At 38.6% G+C, this 15,550-nt stretch overlaps 1 protein-coding gene and 1 pseudogene across 8 annotated transcripts in view; both read right to left on the bottom strand.

The window, feature by feature from the left end:
- Positions 1–15,550, bottom strand: part of EPHA7 (EPH receptor A7) — a 525,357-nt gene that overhangs the window by 203,856 nt on the left and 305,951 nt on the right. For 7 of the 8 annotated variants that reach the window (XM_055535458.1, XM_055535459.1, XM_055535460.1 and 4 more), the window contains exons 1-2: positions 7,542–7,871; positions 3,067–3,131 (exon numbers count right to left, since the gene is read on the bottom strand). In XM_055535458.1, the coding sequence (XP_055391433.1) occupies positions 3,067–3,131; positions 7,542–7,638 (162 nt within the window). In that variant the 5' untranslated portion in view covers positions 7,639–7,871. Of the gene's footprint in view, positions 1–3,066; positions 3,132–7,541; positions 7,872–15,550 lie in introns of those variants that run through there. The other variant, XM_055535462.1, reaches the window with a different exon arrangement.
- The window catches only part of LOC129659889 (tripartite motif-containing protein 5-like), a 102,647-nt pseudogene continuing 94,823 nt past the window's right edge, over positions 7,727–15,550 (bottom strand).

The raw sequence follows: 15,550 nt of genomic DNA, 5'->3' as shown, positions 1-15,550 counted from the left end.
ACACAGGGAAGAAAATGCCAAGAGTACTCTGAAATGCAAGAGCATTTCACAACATGTTGATATTCATAATGGGGAATCTTTCACAATCTTTGCAAAATGAGATATAAAGGAGTAACGTTTCATAGAGCTATTTATTTACTGTAGTGTTGTATATAATATGGTCCATAATACCACATAACTATAAATAATTATAAAAGTATGATTCAATGGACAATAAAATGTCCATGGCAAACCAGAACGTTGAATCACATTTAGGTAACAAGCTTTCTGACAGGAAAAATATCAGATGTTTAAAAATACCCATTCATATGCTGATATAATATATACTACAGCAAACTCATTTATTTTCACAAAAAAGGAAAATAATAAGCTCAGCTAAATTTGCAACAATTTAAAGTTTATTAAACCTTGCTAAATATTATTTATATTGCTCATTGGTTAATAAATTCATTTCACCTAAAAGCCTAAGGCAATTGTTGTTTATGTCCTTTCTTATCATTATTACAAAATTTCCAACTTTGTATTTATGATACCTTAATAGTAAGATTGTCACCTACTTATATTCATTTCCCTAATAGGAAATGCCAAATATAAAATCCTATTAGTCTTCTAATCCAAAGTCACATAGCATGCAATACTTAAACTACTGCTTCAAGAAAAGCAAATGGGAAAAAAATAAGCATGTGGTAATGAGTTTTATTTATAAAACTCGATCAGAAACATCGGTTTCCTTAAATATTCTGTAAAATACTAATATCTACTTTTAAAAGTAGCTCTGAGAAAACTAACAAGACAAAGTAGCAATATCCTGACATTCAGAAATTTCTTGTGATGACATATATTTGCTACAATTTTATTATACACACCATCAAAGGTCCTCAAATGTAGCAAACAGCCCATTATTATGTTAGCTTTTTACTCAACACAACTTAAGTTCGTGACTAGTTAATGCAGCGCATAGTTTTCCATTTTAGTTAGCTGCTTATAATCTTATTGAATGGCTCTTAGCCAAATATAACCAAATTCATCCATTTGGATGAGCAGATTTTAGTCTCTTAATTAGGTTGAAATTATTAGAAGTGAAACTAGTAATAGCATCTACCAAAAAGTGAAAAGCTCCAAGGATAAATGTGCTCTTTTTAACAATTCCCTAGTTAGAAGAAGCCAAGGCTAATTATTAGAAAGGAATACATCTGCAGAACTCTTTTTTATAGCTCTAAGAACAATTATATTATTTTGTTCAATGTATGAAAAATCAATTTTACTACCAATGAAACTCAGTTAACTTTAATGCTTACTTAAAAATTTACTCCTGAAGGGAAACTTTAAGATGGATTGAGACAAAATTAATGCATTTAATGCAACTTTTGGTTTACTATCTTACTAAGAGACTGCAGTGATTTCTACACTGGGAAAGAAGTCTTAGTTTGGCTAGTGTGCTTTTATAGTATGCTTATAAAATTATTTCTAGACACTTATATCAATAATATTTTATTTCCAGTTAGATATTTAACCACATGTAAGCCAACCCATTTTATACATGGAATAAACTGTCAATCATCATTGTCTAATATTATCTGCTGATTCATAAGATATGTAGGGTTAAGTTCACTCAAGATATTTTGCACTGATAAAATGTCCATTTCAGTCCAAGATAACACAGAAAGTCATGGTTTATCATGTTATGGATTGCATGGATGAAATATTAGAAACATATATCAGTTTACTTCTCTTTACGAGATAAAAACCATCCTCTATCTCTATTTGTTTTAACTGACGAAGGGTGGAAAATGGGCCACATCTATCATTGGCAAGAAAGGTGCTCAATTTTTTTGTGAATGCCTTCCTATAATGTATATTATTTTATTCACAGAAACCATTCAACTTTCAAGGTTAAGTATGACATTCATACTTCAAACTCAGCCTACTTTTTATATTTAATCTGTAAAATACTTGTCATTTTTTTCATAGCTCTTTCTGACCAATACAGATAACTGCAATATGATCTTAAGCATCTCAAATATTCATTTTAAAAACCTAATCTACTTTAAACAGATTTGCATTGTTCACATTTTACGTTTTTAAACTAACTTCCAGCTTATGACATGTTCATTTCATGATGTTCTTATACTCAAAAATCTCTTTCAGACTTTCATTCTTGGCAAACTTTTTATATCCTCACTTATACTTAGTGCTCTTTGACTCCAAACTTTTCATTGTACCAAAGATTAACTTAAGTAACAATGGGGATTACAATTCCCTTTCTTGGAGCCTTTTTACTTAGTAAGGGATGAAGTATGTACCCTCTTTCACAATTAAAATAATACCCAAAGACATTGACATCGAACTAAATTTAAGTAAGTAATGTATCTTTCTGGATACATGACACTTAACAGAAGTTTTTTAGAATCTACTTATATTTTCATAAACTTTTATTGGACAGCTTTCACTCATTTATTGTAACAGATTTTTACTCTGATATGTGCTTGCTCTGCCATCACTTCTGATTAATAAGAACAGGTAGCACATAGTACAAATTTTGGAGAATCCAAATCATATTTCATAGCAAATTTTATGTTAAAATGTTGAGCATATTAGACTTTTAGTTATCCTTTCATGTATATTTTGAATAATGCTAAAACATTTTTCAAAAGAGGAAAACAGATTACCTACTGTTTTTAAAGAACTACACACAACCTACCTGGTGATTATACTAAAGAAGTATAAAGTAACTAAAGAGATTTGAGTTCATGAAAGGCATATTCTCTGTAATTAGTTAACATTTATAGCCTGGAAACTGACATATGGTCCCACTCACAGAAGAACTCAAAAGATTATAGTTAAAGAGATTTTTTTTTTAATCTATTTTTCAGAGTTCTAAGTATACCATCTCTACTCCAAGAATTCAATGTCTCATTATAAACCCAACAAAATATTGAACAAGATATGTGAAATCAAAACAATTTAAATGTGAAGAATCTGAATAACTCCATTGGGGAAGGGAAAGAGGTTTTCTTTCTTACTTTAAAAAATAGAGGTTGGTATTTTATGAGGAGAAGCACTTACCCCATTGGGTGGAGAGGAAATCCATTCCAACTCTGTTTGTTGTGCTTTAGAATCCAGCAGTAGTACTGAAAAAGAAAGTTGCATTTCTAAATGTTAGATGAAAAAGGAAAATATGTTTGTAAAAGTTATTAAAGTCAATCTAATTTTTAAAACAATTATCACTTTATGATTTAAAATGTATAAACTGTTATTTATATTAGTGAATGATGAAATATAGACCCACCTGACAAAAATATTCCACTTTCTTAAGGGAAGAAAGATATTGAAAAACCAACTTACATTTTTTAATTGAAATATTAAAATTAATTAGAAACTTGAAAGTATGAAAGCAAAAGTAAAAAAATGATATGTGATGCATACTGATTCAGTAGTAATTATATATTATAAAGAATTCTGTAAACCACTGAGTGCTCTAAACTTTGTCAAATAAAATAGCATTAACATAATAAAGCATAATTCCATATTACTCCTCAGTCACTGACTTGTACTATTCTTCAAAAACTATTTCCTAGTGCCTTTTGAGAATTGGAGTTTATTTTTTTAACTTTCCACACACAATGTCTTCTCTTAAGCCAAAATGAATATAATTAAAAATCATATTAAGCAGTGTTATTATGAGAAAAGTAAATTGCCTATCACAAGATACATTTCTGGGTTATTCAAACATCTGTTTTTAATATTTCTACTTTTTAAATTTACAAATATTTCAAAGCATTAGCTAATTCTCAAAATGGGATATTCAAACTTTGACTTAACTTCTAAAAACAGTTGTATTATGCTTTTACGCTACCATAAAGTATAATGCAATTAATATTTATATAAATGTAATAAATGCTCCGGATGCATTTACAATACAATATAATGCAAGATAATGCATTCAAATGTCACACATTAATATATACCATGCTTCCAATTTGATATATTTTACTGCTTTTTAGGACAATTAATCTCCTGAAGCATTCACTCTTTGCTCAAACTAGTTTCAGAGTTACGAGTTTGTATTCTTCAAAAATATTTCCATGATTCCATAGCATTTTAACAAATGAATCAAGCTGTCCAGAAATAATGGTGAATATATTTTCAGGCATGTAAATATGCTTGCCATCAACCTCAACAAAATGTTAAAATTTGAACTTAAATGAAATACATGCTTAAATAAACTTTTCAATAACTATTAACAGAGTAAAACACTGTGGTGTTAAAGGTAATGAAAATTTTTTACTCTAAGAAAAGAGAGAAACAGTTGATAATGTGTTCGACTCCTTCACACTAGTCAAGGTTATTCCCTGTAACTGAATATAGATATACAAACACTTTTTTCTCAAAATGTTTTATACTTAAGACTCTCAGGGAGACCATGATAAGCACTCACCCTTTCAAATAATAATAATAATTTTAAAAGCCACACTTTTAAAATACTAAGTTGTACTTCGAACTAGGAACATCAATAAATGTTTGGACTACTGAATTTATAGTATATGATTTTTAAAGTTTATTATGTTTTTGTCCTCAACATGCACAAACAATGTGGGTTTTATGTACTTTTCTTTAGAGATGATTTATTTTTTTATTATTATTATTATTTCCGTCTTTCGTAGTGACAAGTGAATTTTAAACCCAGGAGACTTTCTTGGGTCATTTTTGAAGGTGAAATAAGCACAGTGATGATTTACTGCTTTTCCGTTACCCCTCGGTACAGCCTGGGGTGAGAGCCAGGGACCCAGGTGGGGCGGTGATGGCAAACAAGTTAAGAGAGAAACAAATGAGCAAATAAAAACAAAAGGGAAACCGGCCCCTGAGCGTTTAACTAGCTCTTAAAGATTCAGCCAGTCTCCCTTCCGCTGTCTGCTCTCTGGACCAGCCGGTAACTGCGCGCTTTTGCCTTCCCGCTCGGAGCACCAGCCTCTCTTCCCGCCCGCGGAGGCGTAGCCTGGCGGTCAATCGGGAACGCGGCGTGCGGTCCCGGGTTCCGGGACTCTGAGCCCTCGCCGCGCGGGCTTGGGTGGGGGATGCGGGGGGTGCGGGTGAGGAGCGAGAGGCCGGGCGCGCCGGTGGAGTCGGCACCCGGCCGCGCGGGCAGCAGCGAGAGCCGGGGCGGGGCCGTCGGCGGGGCGGGGCGGGGGCTGCCAGACGGGCGCGCCTGCCGCGCGGAGCATCCATTACGCCTCCGCCAGACCTGGGCACTCCAGGGAACCGGTGGCGCCCTAGCTCCAGAGGGAGCCGGGAGGAGGAGAGAGGCTATCGGGAAGCGTCTCCTCAGAGGGGGCCGCGGCAGCGGCATTAATGGAGAGGAAATACAGCGGCTGCACTTCGCCTCCAAGCGTTAGACTGACTTATATGCGCGCTCCCAGTAGCGGGAACCGACCTCCCCGAGAGAACATGTGCGGGAAAAGTGGAGAAAGGAGGTCCCTCATCTTTCTCTAATCATTGCCATCCGCTCCAGAGAGCTAGGCACCTGCTCCAGGCACTTCCTGGCGCTCGCCCCTGGGTGCCCCGGCGTCGCCTCGGGGCTCGCTCGCTCCCAGAACGGCAGCCCTTGACCGCCGCGACTCGCCGGGTGAGTCGCCACCGAGAAGCGGAGCGCCTTCGCCACCCCCGCCCACCTTTTAAACAGCTCACTTCTGCATGTAAAGAATTCGGCCTCCTAGAATCAGAATCCTCTCCACGTATTTCGCACCCAGAAGAGAAACGCGGGCGAGCAAGCCGTTCTGACTGCAGGAACCTCTCCCCCTAGTGATGCAGTTATTTATAGCTCAAACTCCAGCCGGGGTCTGCGCTAGCTCGCACGCGGGGTTTCGCCCCGGCTGTGCAAACTTTTCCTCGGGTCCCGAGATTCCTAAGCAATCAATATAAGTTTGCAGGATTCAATGTCCCTATTCTCTGATGTCACGCGAGTAGAAATGTGGGTTTTGGTGTGTATGGCTGTGTGTTTCTAGCAGATGTCTGTTCATCTGCAAGAGCGAAACCGACAGCTGGAAGTTAAGGTTTGCTCTGAATGGGTTCAGCATCAACACAGGTTGCAGATGTGGAAACTGGGGTCAGAAGGTCAGGCTGGATCAAAGAGTAGCTCATGGCGTTTGGTTGCGGGGGTGGGGGGAGAGGTTTCAGTGACCAAAGAAGGCCCCATGAAGAGAATCGTAAAAAGCAGCACTAAATCAGGAAGTTTTCAGACACAGATGAAGCAAGTACCGATGCGTATCAACTCCCGACCCCAAGACCTGTATCTGGTAACAGACCTGTATCTGGTAACAGATTCCTCCATCCTCCACACTTTAGGGACAAGTAATTATTAGTATTCGGCTTTTCAATATCGGGAAATCAGCTTTAGACGTACAGCCTGCACGATACGGAGGGGAGTGGGTAGATTGTGACACTGCTCAGAAGACGTTTCCATTGACAGGATTTATTTTTCCCCAGCTCCAACTACAGGCACCAAAAGGTATTTTTACCTTGTGTCAATGGTTCAAAGGAGAAGACGAGAGGAAAAAGCCATATACAGGCGTATCTAGCTGCCCCAAAGAATCTTGCTCTTATGAACCAGAACTAGCCCCCGGGGTCCATGTCTTTTGCAAGGTTCGATCACTCGTATTGCTTAACTGCAGAACTGTGGGGGCAGAGGTTTGAGGACTTCTGGTCGCCCAGGCGGCATCTTTTTACCAACTGCACAGTCCCAGCCCTCCCTTTATCCCCCCTCCCCTTGCCCCCCACTCCCACCGCCCGCCCTTGGCCGGGCCGAGCCCGCTGGTCTGCCACTGTCCCCGCGGCCGCCGGGACCTGCGCGGCACGCGCTGAATGGAGATGTCTCAGGCCGGCGGGGCGCGGGGAGCTCGCCGTCCGCTGCTTCACCTCCGCGGCGTTATTGTTCCGCGCCGGCGTCCGAGCGCCAACCGCAGGCCCGCGCCTGCTCCTCCGACGCAGTGAGCACTTCATTAGTAACCCGAGCGTTCGGAGCTCACACAAGTCACGGCCCCTCAGGGAAGGCTCCAGCCGTTCGCCGGCGGGCTGGCCAGGGTTCTAGAGGCTGCACTCCCCGGTCTCCGACCAACTCTGGCCACAGCTTACTCCCAGTGAGACGAACGGCGAGACGAGGAAGAGCAGAGAGCTAGAGGAAGAGATCTGACCTGCCCCGGGTCCGGGAGAACGAGCTCGTCGGCGGTTCCCACACCCCCGAGCCCCCGCCTCCCCCCCTCCTCCCTCCGCCTTGCTTTGATGCTCACGCCCTCTGGACAGTCTGCGCCAGAAATCCCACTCTCGTCGGACTAACGGCCCTGGGCGCGGGGCTGCATGCGGCTCAGAGAGCCCGGCTAGCCACCGGCCAGCCTGGAGCGGCCGGAGCGGTGAGGGGGCGGGGAGCCGGCGGGGGAGGGTCGCCGGGCGCCGGAGGCGCGGCCGGCAGCCCCGCGGACCAGCCGGCTCTTGCAGGTAGACAGCTAAATAAATAAGTCAGAACAAACTTTGCTTTCCCATCACCTTACCTTCCTTTGCAGCCTGCGCTTCTCCGGTGTGTGCAAAGTGGAGCAGCCAGATGTAGCATAAAATAATCCACGAAGGGTGCCGAGTTTGAAAAACCATGGTGCATGAGCAGATTTTATCTTAGGTTTCAGTTGAGCCGTAGCTTTTTTAATGCTGTTTGCTCCGAAGTATATGGGCTTTTTATTTTTTATTGCGCTCCACGCATTGATTCCCCTTCTCGATCTCCGGCTGGCTGCTCCACGTTTAGCTTTTTAAATTTTTCCTCCCCCCTCCTTTCGTTCACACTGTGTTTGCTGCCTGCAAGTCTCCGACTGCAGACCGGCCGCTTGCTCCACACTCCAATAATATCAATTAGGGGGGAGGGGGCGGGGCTCCGAGCCGAGAGCCTCCGCCACTCGGGTTGAGTGGCAGGCGTAGCCGGCCTCCCAGGCGGCGATTCCCAGGGCTTAGGGGCGGGTCCCAGCGAAACGGCCGCCCCAACCTTGGGGGTTGGGTTAGGGGCGCGGGCCAATCGGCGGCAAGCGGAGTCAGGTTGCGGATCCAGGATTCCCTCCAGGTTCTGAGCTCTCGGCTGGCTCTGGATGCTCCGAGGGGGACGTGTATGGCAGCCGAGGTGCGTGCTGCTGTGGGCGCTTGGCTTTTAGCAATCGCAGCTTTCGCGGAGCAAAATCAATCTTAAAATAACCCTCCTAATTTACAGTCGTGTTTATAGTAGTGCTCCTCGCGCTCATTTAGAAACCAGAGCGATGCAAGCTCTCTCAGCTACCAAGCACGGAGCCGGGACAGTGAAATGAGCTGTGCCTTTAAGTAAAGTGCCTTTCACTTTTTTGTTGTTGTTACTCACAACCTCCGCGGGTCGGGTAACTTTGTTCTTTTTCTTTCTTGAATGCTTACTACTCTTTTCTGTTACTCCAAAGACAGTTTTAGGCACCACCCAGCACAATATCTGGTAGAATAAAAGTAATCAAATGTATTATATTCAAACAATGTTTCCAAGAGTTTTCAACAAGCTCTGGCAAGAGAGCCAGAGGAAAAGGGAGTGGAGAAAGGAAGTCTTTTGTTTTATGTGCCCCCCTCACCCCCGCCCTATCGTTTACCGATAGTTGGTAGGACTAAATAGAACACTGCAAGAGAAACTTCTGAAAGTTCCGAAACGTTTTTCTTACATGCGTATCATTTTCCGAGATTTTCCTGGAATTCCCCCAACTTTGATCGTTTTCCATTTCCCTGAATAAATTACATTTAATTTTAAAGAATGTTACCATGCATTCAATTAATTTAAATTAAGAGCAAGACCTCTTTCGCACATATTGAGTACTTTTCAATAATTAGTCAATAATTACCTTTCAAAGGCAAACTAAGAATAAAAAGTGTCACCAACATCGCCGGTTGATTTCGTCTAACTAAAATATTGAGGACTACTGCCTAGAGGAATCCCATTCCCGTTAGGTAGTTTCAGACACTTTGCAATTCAAAAGATGGGTAATACAATAAGATGAAGAACTTAAAAACCTTAATTGCCAAATCATCAAATCGAAGGTCAAGCCTAGTAACTTGATCACATGTCTAAGAGGAGCTTCATTTTCTTCCTGCCCTATATATATATATTTCCTCCCTTAAAAAAAAAAATTCTGTCATTCATGATTTGCCTCTATTTAAGAGAGGCAAAAAGTTTGACCTCGTCTAAGATTCCAAACTTTTCCTATCTTTTCAATCTGGATATGTAAAGTAAATTGAATTGTTTCTGGTATTTATAGCAAAGACTTTTCAGAGATGACAGATCCCTAGATTTTAAAATTGTATTTTATGAAAAATTGTCTCCTGTAGTCTTTACTTGCCTAATGCAATTACGAAGAAAAGAGAAATGAGATTTCCTCCCCTCTAACCTATCTTTGGGTCTCTATTTTATTTCTTAAATATTACTTGTTCCTAGCCATTACCCCTATTAAACATTTAAAAAATTATAACTAAAAGCATCTTTAGTGCCCTTTAGAAAATGCATGGAAAATGTAAATCGCTTAATAGAGTAACCTTGAAACTAGACAAAAACATGTAGAGTGCACTTGTTACAGAGATTAAGCAGTGTTTACACAAACGGGTGCTTTAAGGAGTAAAAACTGTAAGGTAAAACACTAGAACTAAGAATGTAGATCCCCACATGTAGGCAATAAAACTGTTAATCTCACATACTCACAGATATTAAACCACTTCTAATAGTTAAAATAATTCTGCAGAATTTCAACACTTTCCCCAGGGTCTCATCCCCAGTTCTTAGAATGACACCAAGGTAGCCTTTAAAGTTTAAAATATTCCTTTCATCTATTGAATGACTAATACTCAGTGATGTGAATACAAATACCTTTCCATTAGACCAGGAAACCAAAGAAGTAACATCCTTCACTCTGATGAGTGTAGGTGGTGTAAGGAATCTCCTTATTGTGTCCCTTCTCTCTATCAGACATAGAGGCATGTTCAGCCTCGCTTTCATTTTTAGAGACAAGAGACTTCGCATTAAATGCACACGTGCCAGACTGCTGACAGTTTTGCCTGCAGAGTTGCACAATGATACTCATTTTTAGGTTTACCAACCTTATTTCTTTTGTATCTAGGTAAGTGGTAAAAAAGTCATGGAATTTAACTTAAAGTAAATGACTTAGTCAAGGAAAGGATGATTGTTATACTGTTTTATACAGTATATATTTTAATATATAAAAACTATATAAATTAGCAATAGACTCGTTGACTAACAGCAAAGCCTATAAACCTCTTTGTACATAAAGCCATTGAAATAAAAAATAATCAGTTCACAAAACTGTCCTATTTTATAATAACTTAAAATAGTTAATTCCTTTATATCACTTTTAAAATGGTTTATTTTAGCATCTTATCTATTAGTGCATATTATTGCTAAGGCAAATTTTAGAAAAGCAAATGTATATATGTTTATAAAATGTATTAGAAATCATTTTCCTGAACTATACCAAATGGCATATATATAACCAACACATGTGAGCCAAAGCAGAAATTCTAGAAAAATTGTTTTTTAATTTTTATATATTTGTTGGGAAATGCAGCTAATAGAATACCCTGCTTATATTTAGATAACTTTGGAAAAAAGAGACCAAAACTTTAATATTACATTTATAAACCCTCTTTCGAAACATCTGTCTTAACTGTATAGCAGAAAGATGACAAATGCCTGTTTTCTGATTCAAAGAAAATATGCCCAATAGTTATGCGCTGTTATTTTTATCTATCTGATTACTGATAATCACACATAACTGTACACATATGAAAATAAATGTACAAATTCAGGAAACATTCCAAATGAGGGTACAGCTATTATCTTCATTTAACTTGCTTCAACACTAATATTTATTTTACCTCACTGTTAATCTCTGGGAGATATTTTCCAATTTTAAGAGAGGAATAGTTACTTAGGAGTAAATTCTAATGACTTCAGGGAACAAGTTCCATAAATTTTCAAATAAAAGCCTTTGTGTGTGTGTGTGTGTGTGTGTGTGTGTGTGTGTGTAGTAAACAGGCCTTCAGAGGGGATAGGAAAAACCTGAGACTTTAGTTACAAACCCAAGGCTGCCAAACTAAATAATTAACAGTGACAACAAAATCAAAGGTCTGTTTCTGAACCTAGTAGTTTTGCACTTACTCTCTAAATGCATTCACAGCTGGTAAATGTGGAAATGCAAGTTCATCACAGAAAAGGGGTAATTTAAACTGAATTAGAAAAGGTCCTGTACAGAAGAAACTGATTATAAATAGAAAAAAAAATTATGTCTCAGTTAATAGATATTACAGAAAATTGGGTTCTCTATTTGTGATTTCAGTCTAAATGTAAACAATCTTTCCACTGTGCAGGAAAATCACTTACATGTTTACATTAGCATGATTTATGTAGTATATATAAAATATTTACTTGTAGTCCAGTGTAAAAAATGTACATAGGCAAAGCTCATAAATAGCAATGATTTTACTTATTCTTCAGATTTTCAGATTTATCTAGTAGTATAGGAAGTCAGAGGTCAGAAATCAGAAGTCAAGGCTATATTTTGTGCCTATATAAAAGTTCATTCACTTTTGCATGGTTGGATAAATTGGTAACACTTAGAAGATTAAAATTATAATTCTTTAACTGCAATTACTCAGTTAATTCAAGAGAGCTAAACAAATAAAAATACAGTTTATCAAAATCATAAGTCCAATTGAATATTGCCGAGGTGTCACTCTGAAATTTTCTGATCACTTAAAATATTCAAAAGTGTTAAATAAAATAACTTTAATTATTTGATTATTATTAAAAGAATTAGTAAACATAGCAGAAAATGTGACACATTATATTCAAATTCATTAACACATGCCCACTTGTGCTTAAGAATTTTTTTTCCAAATTTGGTTTTGCTGGAGGAGGCTCGTCCATTACTTATAGTTCTCTATTCCATAAATCACCAGCACTGAGAGGAAGAACTAGCTTAAATTATGCAAATTACTTCTACATGCTACATGGTTTTTCATCTTGCAACTTTTTAGTTCTTCAAACCCAGTGGATTTTCAGATGTCAAGGAGATCTGTGATAATTCAGTGACCACCAGGGGGCATCAGGATCTCTGGGTGTCCTGAGTAACCAAGCCCACACTGAATAAGGATGAGGTAATTATAAAATTATTTACATACATAATTATGTATATATATGTGTGTGTGTGTGTATAACTTTATATATGTGTATATATATAATAAATACATACTTGTTCCTTTGACACTTTTAAGTTTCTTATATTCTGTACCTATACCAGTGTACTAAATGCCTTTGTAAAAAATTGTGAGCTGCTATATAACCTATTTCAAACTGTTCAGGCCATATTTAACTGAACAGATTCTGAAGGCACCTTAGAACGTGAATTATATTGCAGAAAAGCTCTCTCCGATTCTTTTAAACCAAACATCTGAGGAACTCTCAGTCTCCAGGTAGACCTCAGATACTCCCTTGCTTTCCACCCACTTTACACCTAAAGTCTTTCACCCTTGAAACATGGCCAGGCTGGGATTGAGTGTTCCCTCAGACTTGATAGTACTGTTTTTAAGGATCCTGTGATATGCCCAGGACTCTCTTGCTTGAGGAACATTTTATAGGCCACTTCTACCCATGGTCTTCTGCCATGGTTAATACTAAAAATGAAATTTTGTCAAAATTTGCCTGCTTGATCTCAAGGAGGTCTAAGAAAAAGTCTGAACAATAGTAATCTTATGCATCAAAGTAATTTAGAAATAGTATTTCTATGTTACAGGGAAAAGAATTTAGAAATAGTGTGCCCTAGCTATAAAATTATAAAGCTGAGGGTACTTTTTCCACTAAGTGTGCTCCCCTGCTAGTTCAGACAGTAAAGACTTCTCCTGTAATACTAGGAGAACTGGTTCAATCCCTGGATGGGGAAGATCCCCTGGAGAAGGAAATAGCAGCCCACTCCAGTGTTCTTGCCTGGAGAATTCCATGGAGAGGAGCCTAGTAGGCAAAAAGTCAGATACAACTGAACGACTAAACACTTTCACTTTCAAGTGTGGAATTCTGTACACTGCCAAAGGTGTTGCCTTCTGCTGCTGCTGCTGCTAAGTCACTTCAGTCGTGTCCGACTCTGTGCGACCCCATAGACGGCAGCCCACCAGGCTCCCCCATCCCTGGGATTCTCTAGGCAAGAACACTGGAGTGGGTTGCCATTTCCTTCTCCAATGCATGAAAGTGAAAAGTGAAAGGGAAGTCTCTCAGTCATGTCCAACTCTTCGCGACCCCATGGACAGCAGCCTACCAGGCTCCTCCATCCATGGGATTTTCCAGGCAAGAGTACTGGAGTGGGGTGCCATCGCCTTCTCCGGTTGCCTTCTACTACCCCTTAACTAGGCCCACAGTGTATTCTCTGTGGAGAAAGTGGGCAAATTTCTGGGAGGAAAAGTGTGTTAAGTCCCTAATGCTGTCCCATTTGAATTTCAACAATAGTAGAAGCTCTAAAATACTAGAATGGCTCTGACTGAGACATAAATACACCTAAAGACCTCAAAGTCCTCATTGAGAGGGGAATGAAAATTCTGGGCTTAAAATTTGCTGGGTGAACCTACATGCCTGAGGCTCAGAAGCTCTCTGAACCCAGCCACCCAGGTATGATGTTTGTCCTAATTATCTAAGTCTGGACTAAAAGAGACATACCATTAGAGCTCAAATGTTGAGTGACGGAGCAAGGTTTCACAGCAGTAATTCTGTGTAAAGCTAGGTTTCAAATGTTATACAGTGTGGCAGTAAGGAAAATGAAGACATTAGCGGACTGAACAAATGAATCGTTGGGAAGAAATATGATCCCTTTGAACTGACTCTACTTCTAGAAGTTCTTAGACAATTATGGAGAAAAGAAAACCTCAAGAAGGAGATGCTAGATTTCCCTTACAGTTGAACTGAGCCAATTAAAATAGACAAGTGACTATATACTTTTCCTTGATGATGCAGATCAAATAGATTACAGATTCACAATCTAAAACACATAATATTTCAGTAAAAGAATATTGACATAAACCTTGATTAAAATAGTATTTTCAAGTATTAAATATTTAGAAAGGCACAGGGGTCATATTCAGATGAACAAGCATAGCCCAATACTCTCAAGACCTAACACCATCAGGATTCCTTTGTGATTCATGTTTCCTTTTAGAAACAGGAAGATCATATGTTTAGAGAAATAGGTAACTAGCCAATTTTACTCAGCGTTGATTTCAGCCATAAGAACAATGATGTTGTCTAACATAGTCACACTTTTAACCATAAATTGCAGTGATTCAATGCCACAATAAGGATCATCATCCGCCTTGTCCAAAGGTCTTTTCTTCTCCCCTCTCTGCACTCAGATCAGATAAAAAAAAAAAAAAAATCATGAACATTCATACTCCATCTCAAGATTCTGTGAGTATATTATTATCATTGCTTGGTTATGTAGATGCATTTGCTTTAGCTAAAGCTACAAAGTTAAGCTGATACATTCTCTAGTTGATTTTAGATTGATGAAATGACTGAGGTCAATCTCAGTTTAATTAAGTATTTTAATATCTGATAGTCACTCTCTCGGCAGTCTTTTATGCAACAAGCTCTGGTGGCAAATTGTGTAAAACTAAAGATGTAATAAACACTACAGAAATTTGCCTCATTTAAGGATAAATGATAATCAGAAAAGGCAAAACCAGCTTTATCTACCTCACAAGTACAGGGAAAGGAAATTTACCCTGCATTCCAATAAAGAAGGACAAGACCCCTTATGAGAGTTCTTTCAAATCTCAACATGGATTTAATGTTTCTATACAATCACATCTGTCTTTATTTTAACAATTTATCATATATTTACATGGTAACTTTGAGTTAAATTTTGAGGAACAATCACCTTCTAAGTTTGAATAAAGGTATACTATAATAAGTACAATATGGGAAACTGTCCAGTAGAGCATCACGTTTTAAATGGTAGTTATGTCCATTTTAGAGGATAACAGCTGTGATTCAATCAATTACACTTATTCCCAAGGCTACACAACAGGATGGTGAAAGATACTGAATGAAAAAGGCCAGAGGGGTGGGGGGAAGCAGTCACAAATTTAGATGAATATTATAGTTCTATGTATTCAAATATCACAAAATATAATATTTTTAAAATTTGCTCTATAGTCACCCCTTTGATGTTTCATTGTATTTGCCCTGTTTTTATTTTCTGTTTATCTTTCCTCTCTTCAGCTCTAATTAATCTGCTACTTATTCCATCCAATAGAATTCTTATTTCCATGGCTTGTTTTTATTTAGTTTTAGAAATTGTTTTTTAATTTTGTTTTGTTTTTCTAATTTCCAGTTATTTTTTTACAGTATCTTATTCATTTAGGGTTAAGTATGAATCTTTTATGTCTTTAACCAATTTACAGGGATTTCTTTTATCAGTTATAGTTTTATTAAATTGTCTATTTCATGTAGGTCTTGATG

Source organism: Bubalus kerabau, chromosome 9 (assembly GCF_029407905.1).
Source record: "Bubalus kerabau isolate K-KA32 ecotype Philippines breed swamp buffalo chromosome 9, PCC_UOA_SB_1v2, whole genome shotgun sequence".
NCBI lineage: Eukaryota > Metazoa > Chordata > Mammalia > Artiodactyla > Bovidae > Bubalus > Bubalus kerabau.
This window is presented reverse-complemented; position numbering and strand designations above follow the sequence as displayed.